Below are 20,304 nucleotides of genomic sequence, written 5' to 3'. Positions count from 1 at the left end.
GTGATCATATTGAATGGTGGTGCAGGCTTGAAGGGCCGAATGGCCCACTCCTGCACCTATTTTGTATGTTTCTATATTACACCTTTGGTGACAGTGGAGCGTCTTAAAGTAAGAGAGGGGGGTGGAGAGGTTTGGGAGAGGGAATTCCACAGCGCAGGACCTAGACGACTGAAGGCTCGGCCGCCAATGGTGGGGTGAAGGTGTGCGGATGGGGGAGGGGGGGGGCGGGGGATGATTCACGGAGGCCAGGGTCAGTAGAAGAGAGAGTAGGGATGAGGGGGAGTTGTACGGCTGGAGACACAGGAACGTAGCCCCTCGAGCCTGTTCCGCCATTCAATGAGATCGTGATTGATCTGTGACCTAACTCCGTATACCCGCCGTTGCCCCATATCCCTTAATACCTTTGGTTAACAAAAACTGTCATTCTCAGATTTAAAATTAACAATTGACCCCCGGCATCGATTACCGTTTGCGGAAGAGAGTTCCAAACTTCTACCGTCCTCTGTGTGTCGAAGTGTTTTATAATTTCACTCCTGAAAGGTCTGGCTCTAATGTTTAGACTGTGCCCCTAGTCCCAGACTCCCCAACCAGTGGGAATAGGTTCTCTCGATCTACCCTCTCGGTTCCCCTTAATATCCTGAAACCTTCGACCAGATCACCCCTTAACCTTCGAAGTTCCAGGGAACACAAACCCTAGTTTGAGTAACCTCTACTCCTAAGTTAACCCTTGTAGTCTGGGCATCATTCTGATAAACGCAGCAGTCTGTGGAGATTCTGCGCGGGCAGCTCTCCGGCTGTCAATGGGAGAAACCGCTCATGCGCAATGGGCCCACATGGTCAAAATAAAATAGGTGGGGAAACACGGGTCAGCAACTCTTGTGGGTGTGATCCCCAATACATAGGCCTTTACGGTAGAAGGTTTTTGGTCCGTCTTGCAGATGAGACGTTAAACCGAGGCCCCGTCTGCTCTCTCAGGTGGACGTAAAAGATCCCAGGGCACTATTTCGAAGAAGAGCAGGGGAGTTCTCCCCGGTGTCCTGGGGCCAATATTTATCCCTCAACCAACATCACAAAAACAGATGATCTGGTCATTATCACATTGCTGTGTGTGGGAGCTTGCTGTGCGCAAATTGGCTGCCGCGTTTCCCACATTACAACAGTGACTACACTCCAAAAGTACTTCATTGGCTGTAAAGCGCTTTGAGACGTCTGGCGGTCATGAAAGGCGCTATATAAATGCAAGTCTTTCTTTCTTTCAATGTGAAGCGCCCGCCTACAATGGCCACAATTGTTGATCTTGATGTCTCGGGCAGAGTGCCGAGAGAGGAGAGGTTAAACACATCACAGAAAGAATAAAAAGAAAAGAAGCTTCTATGTCTTTGTTCTTTCACTGGCCGAGTGACTGCATCTAGCCTAGAGTGAATCAAAGAAATAAAGAAAACAAGGATAAATGCTCCTTAAATGTCAAGGTCCTGAGTGACCTTTTGAAGTTACATGTCTAAAGATAGCCTGTTCGATCACTCGTTAACTGTTTCAGTGCCCGATCAACAGAGTCCACCCCATGCTACAGATATCCACCAGCCTCTTCCCAATGACAGACATGTTACCAAGTCCCAGTCAATCTCCGTACAGTGTCAGCCGTGCCTCAGTGGGCAGCACACTCGCCTCTGATTCAGAAGCTAGTGGGTTCAAGTCCCGCTCCAGGAACTTGGGCACAAAAAATCTCAGCTGACACTCCCAGTGCAGCATTGAGGGAGCGCTGCACTGTCGGAGGGGCAGTACTGAGGGAGCGCCGCACTGTCGGAGGGGCAGTACTGAGGGAGTGCCGCACTGTCGGAGGGGCAGTACTGAGGGAGTGCCGTACTGTCAGAGGTGGCGTCTTTCAGATGAGATGTTAAACCGAGGTCCCGTCTGCTCTCGCAGCTGGACGTAAAAGATCCCACGGCACTATTTCGAAGAAGAGCAGGGGAGTTCTCCCCAATGTTCTGGCGCCAATATTTATCCCTCAATCAACATCACAAAAACAGATTATCTGGGTCATTATCACATTGCTGTGTGTGGGAGTTTGCTGTGCACAAATTGGCTGCTGCGTTTCCCACATTACAACAGTGACTACACTCCGAAAGTACTTCATTGGCTCCCGGTTAAGCAACGCCTCGATTTAAAAATTCTCATGCATGTGTTCAAATCCCTCCATGGCCCTCGCCCCTCCCTATCTCTGTAATCTCCTCCAGCCCCACAACCCCCCCGAGGTCTCTGCGCTCCTCCAAAATCTGCCCTCCTGACCATCCCTGATTATAATCGCTCCACCATCGGTGGCTGTGCCTTCTGTTGCCTGGGCCCCAAGCTCTGGAACTCCCTCCCTAAACCTGTCCACCCTCCTTAAGACGCCACATAAAACCTACCTCCTTGACCAAGCATTTGGTCACCTGGCCTAGTATGCGGCTTGGTGTCAAACCTTGTTTGACAACACTCCTGTGAAATGCCTTGAGACGTTTTACTACATTAATGGTGCAGTATGTAAGTCATTTTCAATTACAGAAAGTTACATAAAGCTGCTAGGATTACAATCAGCTCTGTGGTTGATGATTACGAACAGATGTTTAATGCTGCCTTGTATTATCGCTCTACCTCCACTTTAATACATGATCCGACCTACTTAAAATAAGCAACAACATTCAAAGAGCAGGCCCAGAAATCGTAAGCGAACATTCATCAATTCTCACCGATGTTAATCCCTATCTCTGTAACCTTCTCCAGCCCTACATCCCTCCCTATCTCTGTAACCTCCTCCAGCCCCTACATCCCTCCCTATCTCTGTAACCTTCTCCAGCCCTACATCCCTCCCTATCTCTGTAACCTCCTCCAGCCGCTACACCGCTCCCTATCTCTGTAACCTCCTCCAGCCCCTACACCCCTCTCTATCTCTGTAACCTCCTCCAGCCCCTACACCCCTCCCTATCCCTGTAACCTCCTCCAGCCCCTACACCGCTCCCTATCTCTGTAACCTCCTCCAGCCCCTACATCTCTCCCTATCTCTGTAACCTTCTCCAGCTCCTACAGCCCTCCCTATCTCTGTAACCTCCTCCAGCTCCTACACCCCTCCCTATCTCTGTAACCTCATCCAGCCCCTACATCCCTCCCTATCTCTGTAACCTTCTCCAGCTCCTACACCCCTCCCTATCTCTGTAACCTCCTCCAGCCCCTACACCCCTCCCTATCTCTGTAACCTCATCCAGCCCCACAACCCTCCCTATCTCTGTAACCTCCTCCAGCCCCTACACCCCTCCCTATCTCTGTAACCTCCTCCAGCCCCTACACCCCTCCCTATCTCTGTAACCTCCTCCAGCCCCACAACACACCCACCCCACCCCCTCCACCCGAGATGTCTGCGCTCCTCTAATTCTGCCCTCCTGAGCATCCCTGATTATAATCGCTCCACCATCGGTGGTCGTGCCTTCTGTTGCCTGGGCCCCAAGTTCTGGAACTCCCTCCCTAAACCTCTCCGCCTCTCTCTCCTCTTTCAAGACGCTCCTTAAAACCTACCTCTTTGAACAAGCTTTTGGTCATTGTAATGTATTTGCTTCGTGGGTTCTTAGCTTAAGAATTCATAGCAACACATTGCTATTAAGAACTAGTTGGTTTATTAGCAAAGGTTTAACAAAATCACACAACACATTACCGGTTCATCCACCAGGCTCACAACCACCTGCCCCATCGTGGATCCCCCGAACACAACAGGCCGGGGTTTTATTGAGTCTTGTGAACATCATGTGACTGGCTAAGCCACTCACAATGCAACAGCTCTACAAACAGGTCAGCTGCTGTAATTTCTTTAATCTGGCTCGGTGTCGATTTTTGTTTGTGGCTTATAACACTCCTGTGAAGCACCTTGGGACGTTTTACTACATTAAAGGCGCTATATAAATACAAGATGTTGTTGCTGGCCCCTTTCCGATGAAGTCGGTCCACTCCATTTACACTCGGACTTTTCCCCACCAGGCGAAATGATCGATTTCTGACTCCCCGTCCACACACCGTTTGGCAACAGGGTGCAACAGAAACTCGTGGGATGAAAGGGTTAATCCCTTTGTTGAGGAGATGTCTAGGGCTGGCTGTAATGTGTAGTGGGGTGATGAAAGCACCAATCCCCCGGGGAAAGAAAGACTCCTTCCCCGTGCTGTCACTTCCGTGAGCTTGGTTCCACAGCTGAGCCCCGCAGCTAGCTCCCAGGCCGAAGATCTCACCGAGCCGTGGACCGTAGAAAAGGTACACCCCGTGACAAACACGCTGGCAGGGGAAGAGCCCATGGTCTGTGCCCAATCTTGGCTAGGCTGCTGGGGGTGTCAAAAATATTCGCGTTTCTATAGCGCCTTTCACGACCACCGGATGTCCCAAAGCGCTTTACAGCCAATGAAGTACTTTTTGGAGTGTAGTCACTGTTGTACTGTGGGAAATGCAGCAGTCAATTTGCGCACAGCAAGCTCCTACACACAGCAATGTGATAATGACCCAGATAATCTGTTTTTGTTATGTTGGTTGAAGATTAAATATTGGCCCCAGGACACCGAGGATAACTCCCCCTGCTCTTCTTCGGAATAGTGCCGTGGGATCTTTTACATCCACCTGAGAGGGAGACAGGGCCTCAGTTTAACGTCTCATCCAAAAGGCGGCACCTCCGACAGTGCAGGACTCCCTCAGTATTGCCCCTCCGACAGTGCGGCCCAACCTCACTACTGCCCCTCTGACAGTGCAGCGCTCCCTCAGTGCTGCCCCTTCGACAGTGCAGCACTCCCTCAGTACTGCCCCTCCGACAGTGCGGCGCTCCCTCAGTACTGCCCCACCGACAGTGCGGCACTCCCTCAGTACTTCCCCTCCGACAGTGCAACGCTCCCTTAGTACCACCCCTCCGACAGTGTGCCGCTCCCTCAGTACTGCCCCTCTGACAGTGCGGCGCTCCCTCAGCACTGCCCCTCTGACAGTGCGGCGCTCCCTCATCACTGCCCCTCCGACAGTGTGGCGCTCCCTCAGCACTGCACTGGGAGTGTCAGCCTAGATTTATGTGCTCAAGTCCCTGGAGTGGGAATCGAACCCACAACCATCTGACTGAGAGGCAAGTGTGCTGGAGAAGTTGAGAATGAAGGTGGCAGAGGATTGGAAGAAGATCAGCTGCCAAACTCTCATAGTATGTGCGTGAACAGGAGACGGTAGACAGTGGACCAGTAATCCACACCCTGGGCTAATGATCCCGAGACCTGAGTTCAAATCCCACCACGGCAGCTGGGGAATTTAAATTCAGTTCATTAAATAAATTGAGAATAAAAAGTCAGTATCAGTAACGGTGACCATGAAACCATCGGATTGTTGTAAAAAACCCATCTGGTTCACTAATGTCCTTTAGGGAGGGAAATCTGCTGCCCTTACCCGGTCTGGCCGATATGTGACTCCAGACCCACAGCAATGTGGGTGACTCTTAACTGCCCCTTTGGAATGTCCTAGCGAGACACTCAGTTGTACCAAACCGCTACGACAAAGTCACCACACGGACTGCAGCAGTTCAAGAAGGCGGCTCACCACCACCTCCTCGAGGGGCAATTAGGGATGGGCAATAAATGCCGGCCTTGCCAGCGACGCCCACATTCCAAGAACTAATTAAAAGAAGGGGATAAAAATCACATAGAATTACACCGAGTCTACACCACAGAAACAGGCCACTGGGCCCCACCGCTCCGTGCCGGGGTTTATGCCCCACACCAGCCCCCTCCCACCCCTCCCCATCTCATCCCATCACCATATCCTTCTATTCCCTTTCTCCCTCATGTGTTTATCCAGCTTCCCCTTAAATACATCGATACTATTCACCTCAACCCCTCCCTGTGGCAGCGAGTTCCACATTCTCACCGCTCTCTGGGGAAAGAAGTTTCTCCTGAATTCCCCATTGGATTTATTGGTGACTGCCTTGCATTGACGGTCTCGAGATTTGGTCACAGCATACTTGGAATTGTGGACGGAATGCAGCCATCAGCATCCTCGCGTGGTCAGGGACTCAGTGCAATGCTTGCCGTACTCTCCATTGTCTCGAGATGTGTCTGGAACACTCTATAAATGCTGTGTGTGTGGTGCGCCGAACACTATTGGGGTAATTTTAACCCCAAAAATTAGAAGGTTTGGCAGCGGACAGAAGTTAGACCTTTTTAACAATTTCAAACCCGCACCCAGCCGCACCCCCCACCTCGAACCCGCCTACTTCTGGCTTTAACGGGGGCGGGACAGGGCGAGAGCGACCAATCCGCTCCCAGGGAGCGTGCCCCTCATTTAAATATGTTAATGCGACTGCGCACCCGAGGTTTTTTTTTCTCTCTCTTCCATTTTCAAGGCCTCGGGAAACCCTGCAGCTAAAGAGGACGGCTGCACGGGAGAAGCTTTTGCACAATCGTTTCCACCCCCACCCGCCCGATCTCTCCATCCCTCTACACCTCTCCACTCTCTGGCTATGGCCTCCCCCGACAGCCACTCTCTTAATCTGACTCGCTGCGGCAGGGAAACGGATTCCAAAAATGGTAAATTTGGAAGTCCTGTCGAACTTAACGGTTCTTCAGAGAGGAGAGGAGGTCACAGAACTACTGGGCACAATGTTCCTCTCGCTCGGGAGCCTGGCACTGGGTGACTCACAGACAAACAAGCGAGCTTCCATCAGTCTGACTCATGAGCACAAAGGAGAGCCTGGCCAAACTGCTTAAAGCAGACGGCAACTCCAAAGGCGATTGTTAGCAATGAGACAAAAATTACCAAAAATAACTTCTCCCAAATCACTTCACCTGCATTAACATGATGCCAGAAAGCAAAGATACAAAGGACTTCAAAAATGCACTGTTTGCAAAGGCACCTCAACAGAGAGAGCATGTCAGTCGTGGCTCAGTGGGCAGCACTGTCGTCTCTGACTCAGGAGGTCGTGGGTTCAAGTCCCACTCCAGAGACTGGCACCCCATAATCCAGGCTGACACTCGCAGTGCAGTACTGAGGGAGTGCCACACTGCCGGAGGGGCAGTACTGAGGGAGCGCCGCACTGTCGGGGGGGCAGTACTGAGGGAGCACCGCACTGCCGGCGGGGCAGTACTGAGGGAATGCCGCACTGTCGGAGGGGCAGTACTGAGGGTGCGCCGCACTGTTGGAGGGGCAGTGCTGAGGAAGCGCTGCACTGTCGGAGGGGCAGTACTGAGGGAGTGCCGCACTGTCGGAGGGGGCAGTACCGAGGGAGTGCCGCACTGCCGGCGGGGCAGTACTGAGGGAATGCCGCACTGTCGGAGGGGCAGTACTGAGGGTGCGCCGCACTGTTGGAGGGGCAGTACTGAGGGAGTGCCGCACTGTCGGAGGGGGCAGTACTGAGGGAATGCCGCACTGTCGGAGGGGGCAGTACTGAGGGAGAGCTCCACTGTCGGAGGGCAGTACTGAGGGAATGCTGCACTGTCGGAGGGGGCAGTACTGAGGGAGAGCTCCACTGTCGGAGGGCAGTACTGAGGGAGAGCCACAATGTTGGAGGGGCAGTACTGAGGGAGCGCTGCACGGTCGGAGGGGCAGTACTGAGGGAGCGCCGCACGGTCGGAGGGGCAGTACTGAGGGAGTGCTGCACTGTCGGAGGGGCAGTACTGAGGGAGTGCTGCACTGTCGGAGGGGCAGTACTGAGGGAGAGCCGCACTGTCGGAGGGGCAGTACTGAGGGAGTGCTGCACTGTCGGAGGGGCAGTACTGAGGAAGCGCTGCACTGTCAGAGGGGCAGTACTGAGGGAGTGCTGCACTGTCAGAGGGGCAGTACTGAGGGAGTGCTGCACTGTCAGCGGTGCTGTCTTGCAGATGAGACGTTAAACCGAGGACTTATTTGCCCTCTCAGGTGGATGTAAAAGATCCCATGGCACCATTCGAAGAAGCACAGGGGAGTTATCCCCAGTGTCCTGGCCAATATTTATCCCTCAATTAATGTCACTTAAAAAATCTGATGATCTGCTCATTATTACATTGCTCTTTCTGGGAGCTTGCTGTGCATAAATTGGCTGCTGCGTTCCTACAGTACAACAGTTCCAAAAAAAATGTTAATTAGCCGTGAAGCGTTTTGGGACGTCCGGAAGTCGTGAAAGGCGCTAAAGGAAATGCAAGTTCTTTCTATCTTTCTTCGTAAGTTGAACATACATCGGTTGAAGCAGACAATGAGTCACTCCGCCACTCAGTAACACTGTGGCTGCCATCTCTTCAGAGACTGAGGGGTATAAAATTATGAGGGGCCTGGATAGAGTGGATAGGACGGACCTATTTCTCTTGGCAGAGGGGTCAACAACCAGGGGGCATAGATTTAAAGTAATTGGGGGGAGGTTTAGAGGGGATTTGAGGGGAAATATTTTCACCCAGAGGGTGGTGGGGGTCTGGAACTCACGGCCTGAAAGGGTGGTAGAGGCAGAAACCCTCACCACATTTAAAAAGTACCTGGATGTGCACCTGAAGTGCCGTAACCCACAGGGCTATGGACCGAGAGCTGGAAAGTGGGATTAGGCCGGGTAGCTCTTTGTCGGCCGGCGCGGACACGATGGGCCGAATGGCCTCCTCCTGTGCTGTAAATTTCTACGGTTCGGTGATTGAGCAAAAGTGGGAGAGTGTTAAAAAATCCTCCGGTCTCCATATTCCACACATAAATTAGCAGCAACACCTGGACTATTTTTCTCGGAGAGCAAATTATAATTTAAATGGAGAAAGATTGCAAAGCGCTGCAATACATAGGCACCTGGGGGTCCTTGTGATGAAACATAAAATGTTAGAATGCAGCAAGTGATCAGGAAGGCAAATGGAATATTGGCCTTTATTGCAAGGGGGGATGGAGTATAAAAGCAGAGAAGTCCTGCTACAACTGTACAGGGTATTAGTGAGGCCACACCTGGAGTACTGCGTAGAGTTTTGGTCTCCGTATTTAAGGAAGGATATATTTGCATTGGAGGCTGTTCAGAGAAGATTCATTCGGTTGATTCCGGAGATGAGGGGGTTGACTGATGAGGATAGGTTGAGTAGGTTGGGCCTATACTCATTGGAGTTCAGAAGAATGAGAGGTGATCTTATTGAAACATATAAGATAATGAGGGGACTCGACAAGTTGGCTGCAGAGAGGATATTTCCACTCATAGGGGAAATTAAAACTAGGGGACATCGTCTTAGAATAAGGGGCCGCCCATTTAAAATTGAGATGAGGAGGAATTTCTTCTCTCAGAGGGTGGTGAATCTGTGGAATTCTCTGCCCCAGAGAGCTGTGGAGGCTGGGACATTGAATATATTTAAGGTGGAGATAGACAGATTTTTGAGTGATAAGGGAGTAAAGGGTTATGGGGAGCGGGCGGGGAAGTGGAGCTAAGGTCAAGATCAGATCAACCATGATCTTAGTGAATGACGGAGCAGGCTCGAGGGGCCGAATGGCCGACTCCTGCTCCTATTTCTTATGCTCTTATGTATAGAAACTTACAGCGCAGAAGGAGGCCATTCCGGCCCATCGTGTCCGTGCCGGCCGACAAAGAGCCGCACGGCCCTCGGTCAACAGCCCTGAAGGTTACATATAAACCTATGAACAATGAACAATGGCGGAAAGGTAAAGAGCACCCAGCCCAACCAGTCCACTCCACACAACTGCGACACCCCTTATACTGAAACATTCTACACTCCACCCCAACGGGAGCCATGCGATCCCCTGGGAGAGGCAAAAACCAGATAAACACCCAGGCCAATTGCGGGAAAAAAATCTGGGAAAATTCCTCTCCGACCATCCAGGCGATCGAAACTAGTCCAGGCGATCACCCTGGCTGTATTCGATTCCCTGCAGTACTAACCAACAAGTGGTTATCCAGTCGCTGGAGAAATACCACCAACGATGTCTTCGCAAGATCCTACAAATCCCCTGGAAGGACAGACGCACCAACGTTAGCGTCCTCGACCAGGCCAGCTCCCCACAGGAGCACTGACCACACTCGACCAGCTCCGCTGGGCAGGGCCACATTGTCCGCATGCCTGACCCAAGACTCCCAAAGCAAGCGCTCTACTCGAAACTCCTTCGCGGCAAACGAGCCAAAGGTGGACAAAGGAAACGTTACAAGGACACCCTCAAAGCCTGAAGTGCATCCGGGAGGGCGCTGAGCACCTCGAGTCTCGTCGCCGAGAGCGTGCAGAAACCAAGCGCAGGCAGCGGAAGGAGCGTGCGGCAAACCAGTCCCACCTTCCCCTTCCCTCAACCACTGTCTGTCCCACCTGTGACAGGGACTGTGGTTTTTGTATTGGACTGTACAGCCACCTAAGGACTCATTTTTAGAGTGGAAGCAAGTCTTCCTCGATTCCGAGGGACTGTTGACTCATACCTGCAGCTCATTTTGCCAGGATCTGATTGGCCGAGCCTGGGGAACTTCAGTAAATCATTGCACAATGTGGCCGGTGGCGAGGAGGTGTGATTGGAGCTGTACCTGCTCGTGATGTTCAATGCCCATGCTGATGGTATTGATGAGTATGGCCATCATGATGCCCCGGTTGAAGTACTTGCTCTCCACGATGCTGGTCAGTTTGTGTCGCACATCGGTCCACAGCGCCATGCACCAGCTCTTGTCCACGTCCACGTCCCTGTCGTTCCTTCTCCCCCTCCCCCTCAGCTCCGACCCTGCCTCTTTGCCGCCTCCGGCCTCGCGCACCCCTCCGTCCCCGGGGTCGTTCCGCTCCGTGGCCTTCTCCCCCGGGGCCTGCTCGATGCTGTCGCCTTGCGGGCAGTGGCCGGGGCCAGAGGTCAAGGTCAGGGCGATGGGCTGGACCATCGCATGGGGGGTGTACTCCGGATCGTCCGTCACGTGGTAGTGCCCTGAAAAGCAAGAGACGGCAGCATGTGAAGACAGGGAAAAGGAAAGACTTGCATTTCTATAGCGCCTTTCACCACCACTGGACATCCCAAAGCGCTTTACAGCCAATGAAGTACATTTGGAGTGTAGTCACTATTGTAATGTGGGAAACGCGGCAGCCAATTTGTGCACAGCAAGCTCCCACACACAGCAATGTGATAATGACCCAGATAATCTGTTTTAGTGATGTTGATTGAGGGATAAATATTGGCCCCAGGACACCGGGGAGAACTCCCCTGCTCTTCTTCAAAATAGTGGATGTGGGATCTTTTATGTCCACCTGAGAGGGCAGACGGTGCCTCGGTTTAACGTCTCATACAAAAGACGGCACCTCCAACAGTGCAACACTCCCTCAGTACTGCCCCTCCAAATGTGTGGCACTCCCTCAGTACTGCCCCTCTGACAATGCGGCACTCCCTCAGTACCACCCCTCCGACAGTGCGGCACTCCCTCAGTACTACCCCTCCGACAGTGCGGCACTCCCTCAGTACTACCCCTCCGACAGTGCGGCACTCCCTCAGTACTACCCCTCCGACAGTGCGGCGCTCCCTCAGTACTGCCCCTCCGACAGTGCGGCACTCCCTCAGTACTACCCCTCCGACAGTGCGGCACTCCCTCAGTACTACCCCTCCGACAGTGCGGCACTCCCTCAGTACTACCCCTCCGACAGTGCGGCACTCCCTCAGTACTACCCCTCTGACAATGCGGCACTGCCCCAGTACTGCACTGGGAGTGTCATCTTAGATTTTTTTGTGCTCGAGTCCCTGGAGTGGGACTTGAACCCACTACCTTCTGACTCAGGTACGTGAGTGCTGCCCACTGAACCACGGCTGACAGAGCAAAGCACGGTAAATAATGTCTTGGAGATAAAAAGACCTCAATGCCAAGTTGTCCCCAGGATGAATCAGAACTCTGATGTGGCTGATGGATCAGAAACACATTAATTTTCCCTCGTTCCCTGAGCAGACAGAGCCTTGGTCTCACTCTGTGCCACTCTCTACCACAAGACTTCAAGGATTAAATTACGAGGAGAGATTACACAAACTAGGATTGTATTCCCTAGAATTTAGAAGGTTGAGGGGTGATCTGGTTGAAGTTTTCAGGGTATTAAGGGAAGCAGAGAGGGTGGATCGAGAGAGACTATTCCCGCTGGTTGGGGAGTCCGGGACTAGAGGCAGAGTCTGAAAATTAGAGCCAGACCTTTCAGGAGTGAAATTCGGAAACACTTCGACACACAAAGGGCGGTAGAGGTGTGGAACTCTCTCCCACAAACGGTAATTGATGCTGGGGGTCAATTGTTAATTTTAAATCGGAGATTGATAAATTTTTGTTATCCAAAGGTATCAAGGGATATGGCTATATGGAGTTAGGTCACAGATCAGCCATTATCTCATTGAATGGCGGAACAGGCTCAAGGAGCTGAATGGCCTCCTCCTGTTCCTATGTCCTATGATCTTTCTACCTCACTCCCTCCCCCTTACTCTCTCCCCATCACTCACTCTCTCCCCCCTCTCACTCTGTCCCCCCTTTCCCCCTCACTCTCTCCCCCTCCCTCTTGCCCCCTCCCCCTCCCTCACGCCCCCTCCCTCCCTCCCACTCCCCCTCATTCACTCACTCCCCCTCACTCACTCTCTCCCCCTCACTCACTCTCTCCCCTCTCTCACTCTCTCTCCTCTCTCACTCTCTCTCCCTCCATCCCTCACTCCCTTTCCCTTCCTCACTCTCCCTCCCTCTCGCTCCCCCTCACTCTTCCTCCCTCACTCTCTCTTTCTCCATCACTCTCTCCCCCTCCCCCTCACTCTCTCTCCATCCCTCTCGTCCCCTAACCCCTCCCTCGCGCCCCCTCCCTCTCTCCCACTCCCCCTCACTCACTCTCTTCCCCTCACTCACTCTCTCCCCCTCACTCACTCCCTCCCTCTCCCTCCATTCCTCATCGTCCCTCCCTCTCCCTCCCCTCACTCTCCCCCCTATCACCCTCCCTCCCTCACTCACGCTCCATCCCTCCCACTCACGCTCCATCCCTCCCTCACTCACGCTCCATCCCTCTCTCCCCCTCCCTCACTCCCTCTCTCACTCTCCCTTACTCACTCCCTCCCTCTCCCCTCTCTCTCCTTCCCCCCCCTCACTCTCCCTTCCTCTCCCTCCCCCTCACTCTCCCTTCCTCTCCCTCCCACTCACGCTCCATCCCTCCCTCACTCACGCTCCATCCCTCTCTCCCCCTCCCTCACTCCCTCTCTCACTCTCCCTTACTCACTCCCTCCCTCTCCCCTCTCTCACCCTCCCTCTCCCTCCCCCCTCACTCTCCCTTCCTCTCCCTCCCCCTCTCACTCTCCCCCCCCTCACCCTCCCTCCCTCATTCTCCATCCCTCCCTCACTCCCTCTCTCTCTCACAGTGCTGTATCCGTCACATTTTGGTTTCCCAATTTATAAAATAAACACATCTGGTGTGAGAATTCCCAGTAACAAATATATATGAAATGAGCCTGCTATTTCGATTGAGGCATTTGATACAAGCACATTAACACGTTCTTCATTGACATCAGTGAACCCAATCACCTCACACTTTGCATAAGAATTGGATCTGCAGCAAACCCCAGCTTTTCTTGATCATCAAACCCAATTGTAGGCGACAGCTTCAATGCTGCAAAGATTAGAGTCGCACTTCATAAATATTCTGTGGTCTGTTATTTGCAAAGGACATTAGTGCACAGAGACGGTGAACAGGGGCACTGCTTGCTGAAACAAGGGAGTTTGTTCAGCATTCCGCAGGCAGACAGCTCCAGCCTGCAGCCTCGAGATTTGGCCGTGCAGTGACCCGCTTACCGTGATAAAAGGCCCCCACTGGTTTCAGCTGTGGCTCAGTGGGCAGCACTCTCGCCTCGGAGTCAGAAGGTTGTGGGCTCAAGTCCCACTCCAGAGATTTGAGCACATAATCCAGACTGACACAGAGTGAGCGCCGCACTGTCGGAGGGGCAGTACTGAGGGAGTGCCACACTGTCGGAGGGGCAGTACTGAGGGAGCGCCGCACTGTCGGAGGGGCAGTACTGAGGGAGTGCCGCACTGTCGGAGGGGCAGTACTGAGGGAGTGCAGCACTGTCAGAGGGGCAGTACTGAGGGAGCGCCGCACTGTCGGAGGGGCAGTACTGAGGGAGTGCTGCACTATAGGAGGGGCAGTACAGAGGGAGCGCCGCACTATAGGAGGGGCTGTACTGAGGGAGCGCCGCACTGTCGGAGGGGCAGTACTGAGGGAGTGCCGCACTGTCGGAGGGGCAGTACTGAGGGAGCGCCGCACTGACGGAGGGGCAGTACTGAGGGAGTGCCGCACTGTCGGAGGGGCAGTACTGAGGGAGCGCCACACTGTCGGAGGGGCAGTACTGAGGGAGTGCAGCACTGTCGGAGGGGCAGTACTGAGGGAGCGCCGCACTGTCGGAGGGGCAGTACTGAGGGAGTGCTGCACTATAGGAGGGGCAGTACAGAGGGAGCGCCGCACTATAGGAGGGGCAGTACTGAGGGAGCGCCGCACTGTCGGAGGGGCAGTACTGAGGGAGCGCCGCACTGTCGGAGGGGCAGTACTGAGGGAGTGCCGCACTGTCGGAGGGGCAGTACTGAGGGAGCGCCGCACTGTCAGAGGGGCACTACTGAGGGAGCGCCGCACCTTCGGAGGGGCAGTAGTGAGGGAGTGTTGCACTATAGGAGGGGCAGTACTGAGGGAGCGCCACACTGTCGGAGGGGCGGTACTCAGGGAGCACCACACTGTCGGAGGGGCAGTACTGAGGGAGTGCTGCACTGTCCGAGGGGCAGTACTGAGGGAGTGCTGCACAGTCAGAGGTGCTGTCTTTCGGATGAGACGTTAAACTGAGGCCCCGTCTGCTCTCGCAGGTGGATATAAAAGATCCCATGACATTATTTTGAAGAAGAGCAGGGGAGTTATCCCCGGTGTCCTGGGGTTAATATTTACTCCTCGATCAACATCACTAAAACAGATTATCTGGCCATTATCACATTGCTGTGTGTGGGAGCTTGCTGTGCGCAAATTGACTGCTGTGTTTCCCACATTACAACAGTGACTACACTCCAAAAGTACTTCATTGGCTGTAAAGCGCTTTGAGACCTCTGGTTGTCGTGAAAGGCGCTATATAAATGTAAGTCTTTCTTTCTTTATAACCTTATAATGCACGGGACAGCATCGCTACGGTTACATAAAAATAAACTTCCATTTATATAGCGTCTTTCATTATCGTCGGATGTCCCAAAGCGCAAGCTCCCACACACTGTAATGTGATAATGACCAGATAATCTGTTTGTGATGATGGTTGAGGGATAAATATTGGCCCCAGGACACCGGGGAAAACTCCCCTGCTTTTCTTTGAAATAATGTCATGGGATCTTTTACGTGCACCTCAGAGAGAAGACGGGGCCTCGGTTTAATGTCCCATCTGAATGACGGCACCTCCGACAGTGTGGCGCTCCCTCAGTACTGCCCCTCCAACAGTGCAACGCTCCCTCAGTACTGCCCCTCCGACAGCGCAGTATGGCACTCCCTCAGTACTGCCCCTCCGACAGCGCAGTATGGCGCTCCCTCAGTACTGCCCCTCCGACAGCGCAGTAGGGCGCTCCCTCAGTACTGCCCCTCCAACAGTGCAACACTCCCTCAGTACTGGCCCTCCGACAGCGCAGTACGGCACTCCCTGAGTAGTGCCCCTCCGACAGCGCAGTAAGGCGCTCCCTCAGTACTGCCCCTCCGACAGCGCAGTACGGCACTCCCTCAGTACTGCCCCTCCGACAGCGCAGTACGGCACTCCCTGAGTAGTGCCCCTCCGACAGCGCAGTAAGGCGCTCCCTCAGTACTGCCCCTCTGACAGCGCAGTACGGCACTCCCTCAGTACTGCCCTTCCGACAGCGCAGTATGGCGCTCCCTCAGTACTGCCCCTCCAACAGCGCAGTATGGCTCTCCCTCAGTACTGCCCCTCTGACAGCGCAGTATGGCGCTCCCTCAGTACTGCCCCTCCGACAGCGCAATACGGCGCTCCCTCAGTACTGCCCCTCTGACAGCGCAGTACGGCGCTCCCTGAGTACTGCCCCTCTGACAGCGCAGTATGGCGCTCCCTCAGTACTGCCCCTCCGACAGCGCAGTATGGCGCTCCCTCAGTACTGCCCCTCCGACAGCACAGTATGGCGCTCCCTCAGTACTGCCCCTCCGACAGCGCAGTATGGCGCTCCCTCAGTACTGCCCCTCTGACAGCGCAGTACGGCGCTCCCTGAGTACTGCCCCTCTGACAGCGCAGTATGGCGCTCCCTCAGTACTGCCCCTCCGACAGCGCAGTATGGCGCTCCCTCAGTACTGCCCCTCCGACAGCGCAGTACGGCACTCCCTCAGTACTGGCCCTCCGACAGCGCAGTACGGCACTCCCTCAGTACTGCCCCTCCGACAGCGCAGTATGGCACTCCCCCAGTACTGCCCCTCCAACAGCGCAGTACGGCGCTCCCTCAGTACTGCCCCTCCGACAGCGCAGTACGGCGCTCCCTGAGTACTGCCCCTCTGACAGCGCAGTACGGTGCTCCCTCAGTATTGCCCCTCCGACAGCGCAGTATGGCGCTCCCTCAGTACTGCCCCTCCGACAGCGCAATACGGCGCTCCCTGAGTACTGCCCCTCTGACAGCGCAGTATGGCACTCCCTCAGTATTGCCCCTCCGACAGCGCAGTATGGCGCTCCCTCAGTACTGCCCCTCCAACAGCGCAGTATGGCACTCCCTCAGTACTGCCCCTCCGACAGCGCAGTATGGCGCTCCCTCAGTACTGCCCCTCCAACAGCGCAGTACGGCGCTCCCTGAGTACTGCCCCTCCGACAGCGCAGTACGGCGCTCCCTGAGTACTGCCCCTCCAACAGCGCAGTATGGCACTCCCTCAGTACTGCCCCTCCGACAGCGCAGTATGGCGCTCCCTGAGTAGTGCACTGGGAGTGTCAGCCTCAACTCTTGTGCTAAAGCCTGTGGAGTAGGGGATTGAACCCACGATGTTTGGACCCGGGCGAGAGTCCTGCCCCATTGACTGACGCGACACGTTGAATATTCCTCCTACCCCCGCCTCCCCCACCGATGACCTACCGCACTCCTTCTGGCAGACGGCGAGATGGGACGGTCTGCGCTTGCCGTGCCGGCGGCTCCGCAGGCCAGCGTAGAGAGCCACAGTGCGGCGCTTGGCCTTGCGCAGGATGTGGCAGACGTACTGGAAGATCTCCTCGTAGCAGTCGCCAGGCTCGGCGAAGCTGGCCACGGTGCTGGATGACAGGTAGTGGGCACGCTGCTCCTGCATCAGCTGGTGCTCGCGCTGCTTGGTCTCCGAGAACTGCGTGGCGATCACCACCAGGCACAAGTTGATCATGAAGAACGAGCCTATCTGAGGGGAACGGGAGAGAGAGAGAGAGAGGAGGAGAGCGGGAGGGTAAGTAGGTTTCCCGCGGCAACCGTTTCCGGATGGTAGAACGTCACAGCGTCCGGTGAGGCCACTCAGCCCATCGTTCCAGTGCCTGCTCTTTGGTCGTACCGATTTATACCCCCCGCCCTGCTCTATCCCCATCGCCCGGCTAATTATTCCTCTTCAACTGTTTATCCAATTCACCTTTGTCACTATTCAATCTGCGTCGTCTCAATCATCTTTCAGTCAAACACTTTCCAACCTCCGCAGGCCCTGGCAATGAGCGCAACAAATTTAGACCATTCCCGCTGTAAATGTCTGCACCGGTGAGTCTGCTGTAGAGCTGTTGAAGCAGGTCCGAGGGCCTCCTCGTAGGACTGCTCCTGGGCCCGGCCAAGGGGGCCATCAGCCGGTCCAGGCAGCGGGCGGTCGAGGGGGTCGTTCAGCCCGACTGCCTGCCTCTCTTCCGCGGTTACATCCGGGCCAGGGTGTCCCTGGAGCTGGAGCACGCGGTGTCCACCGGTACGCTCGCGGCCTTCCGCGAGAGGTGGGCACCGGAGGGACTGGAGTGCATCATCACCCCCGGCAACCAGATTTTGATTTGATTAAAGGTTTTCGTTAAAAGTTTTAAATTGTCAATCGACCTCTTTTGCCTTGCAGCACCAGCTCTTTTGTCATTTACTCTCTGTAATCTCCTCCAACCCCTCGAGATCTCTGCGCTCCTCCAATTCTGGACTCAGGAGAATGAACGATTTCCATCGCTCCACCATCGGTGGCCGTGCCTTCAGCTGCCTGGGTCCTAAATTCTAGAACTCCCTCCCTAAACCTCTCTACCTCTCTCTCCTCCTTTAAGACAGTCCTTAAAACCGACCTCTTAGACCTGGCAATGAAAATCAGTTCTATTTTTTTCTCTTAGATTTGACTTCACGATTTATTGACGTGTTTTCTCCCAGTTAGTTTCAAATGATCGGATTCCAGAACTGAATACATTTCCTTTTTCTTCCATTGCCCTCCCTGTCACTCCAGTATTTTTCCCTCCTCTGCTGGGCCCTAAGCTCTGGAACTCCCTCTCTAAATAGAGAGGGGCGAGGGCCATGGAGGTAAACAAGGATGAGAATTTTGAAATCGAGGCATTGCTCAACTGGAAGCCAATGTAGGTCAGCGGGCACAGGGGGTGATGGGTGAGTGGGACTTGGTGCGAGTTAGGACATGGGGCAGCGAGCACAGGAGGTGATGGGTGAGCGGGACTCGGTGCGAGTTAGGACACGGGGCAGCGAGCACAGGGGGTGATGGGTGAGCGAGACTCGGTGCGAGTTAGGACACGGGGCAGCGAGCACAGGGGGTGATGGGTGAGCGGGACTCGGTGCGAGTTAGGACACGGGGCAGCGAGCACAGGGGTGATGGGTGAGCGGGACTCAGTGCGAGTTAGGACACGGGGCAGCGAGCACAGGGGGTGATGGGTGAACGGGATTCAGTGCGAGTTAGGACACGGGGCAGCCAAGGTTTGGATCAACTCTAGTTTACGTAGGGCAATCCTCGGGCAATCTCCAGAGCAACCCAGAAGTGTTGGCAAGCTGAGGTGGGAGACAACCCCTAAGCCAGAAAAAATTGTAGGAGAGAAGGCTCTATCAGTAAGGAGATATTGATTTAAGAGAGGCCAAGATGGAGATTGAACAGCCCGTCATCATCATAGAGAGTTCCTCAAAGTGAGATAAGAAAGCAAATGGTATGTTGGCCTTCCTAGCGAGAGGATTTGAGTATAGGAGCAGGAAGGTCTTACTGCAGTTGTACAGGGCCTTGGTGAGGCCACACCTTGAATATTGTGTACAGTTTTGGTCTCCTAATCTGAGGAAGGACATTCTTGCTATTGAGGGAGTGCAGCGAAGGTTCATCAGACTGATTCCCGGGTTGGCAGGATTGCCATATGAAAAAAGACTGGATCGGCTAGGCTTATATTCACTGGAATTTAGAAGAATGAGAGGGGATCTCATAGAAACATATAAAATTCTGACGGGATTGGACAGGTTAGATGCAGGAAGAATGTTCCCGATATTGGGGAAGTCCAGAACCAGGGGTCACAGTCTAAGGATAAGGGGTAAGCCATTTAGGACCGAGATGAGGAGAAACTTCTTCACTCAGAGAATTGTGAACCTGTGGAATTCTCTACCACAGAAAGTTGTTGAGGCCAGTTCGTCAGATATATTCAAAAGGGAGTTAGATGTGGCCCTTACGGCTAAAGGGATCAAGGGGTATGGAGAGAAAGCAGGAATGGGATACTGAGGGAATGGTCAGCCATGATCTTATTGAATGGTGATGCAGGCTTGAAGGGCCGAATGGCCTACTCCTGCACCTATTTTCTATGTTTCTATGCTGAAAGGGGATGAATTCACAAGTGTTTCAATGAAGGACCCAATATTCCGGATCCCGAAGGGTGGAAGATGCCTGTGGGTGGATTTTTTTAACGTGGGGTGGCCGTTGCACACCAGCCACCAAACGGGGCTTGACAGAACGAGGTCTTGGTCCAGTGGCGAGGGTTAACCAGGACGACTGGAGACTGTAGATCGTTGATGGAAGGGGAGAGTGAGGAAGGTTCGGAGTTGGACAATGTTCAGACCCGGGGAAAGAATGAGTTTGAGCGGGAGATGTTGTGACGAGCGTTGAGCTCAAATGCAGTGAGGATGCAGGGAACATAAGAACATAAGAAATAGGAGCAGGAGTCGGCCATTCGGCCCCTCGAGCCTGCTCCGCCATTCAATGAGATCATGGCTGATCTTCGACCTCAACTCCACTTTCCCATATCGAACATCGGGAGAGGGAGAGTGTGAGAGTGTGAAGGACCCGGAGGGGAGGTTGGAGTTGAGCAGGAGCAGAAGAGGAAAACTCAGAGGAACTCCAAACAGGATAGTATTAATACGTATGAAAGAGAACAGACAAGGGAGAAGGAATAGTTGGTTGCTCAAACAGTCACTCCCTCCACCACCGGCGC

The 20,304-nt window shown here is 54.0% G+C and overlaps 1 protein-coding gene across 1 annotated transcript in view; it reads right to left on the bottom strand.

The window, feature by feature from the left end:
- Positions 1-20,304, bottom strand: part of LOC139230545 (voltage-dependent T-type calcium channel subunit alpha-1I-like) — a 240,618-nt gene that overhangs the window by 142,982 nt on the left and 77,332 nt on the right. Inside the window, exons 7-8 of the mRNA XM_070862381.1 lie at positions 17,009-17,300; positions 10,481-10,866 (exon numbers count right to left, since the gene is read on the bottom strand). Of these exons, the coding sequence (XP_070718482.1) occupies positions 10,481-10,866; positions 17,009-17,300 (678 nt within the window). The remainder of the gene's footprint in view (positions 1-10,480; positions 10,867-17,008; positions 17,301-20,304) is intronic.

This window comes from Pristiophorus japonicus, chromosome 19 (assembly GCF_044704955.1).
Source record: "Pristiophorus japonicus isolate sPriJap1 chromosome 19, sPriJap1.hap1, whole genome shotgun sequence".
NCBI classification, from domain to species: Eukaryota; Metazoa; Chordata; class Chondrichthyes; family Pristiophoridae; genus Pristiophorus; species Pristiophorus japonicus.
This window is presented reverse-complemented; position numbering and strand designations above follow the sequence as displayed.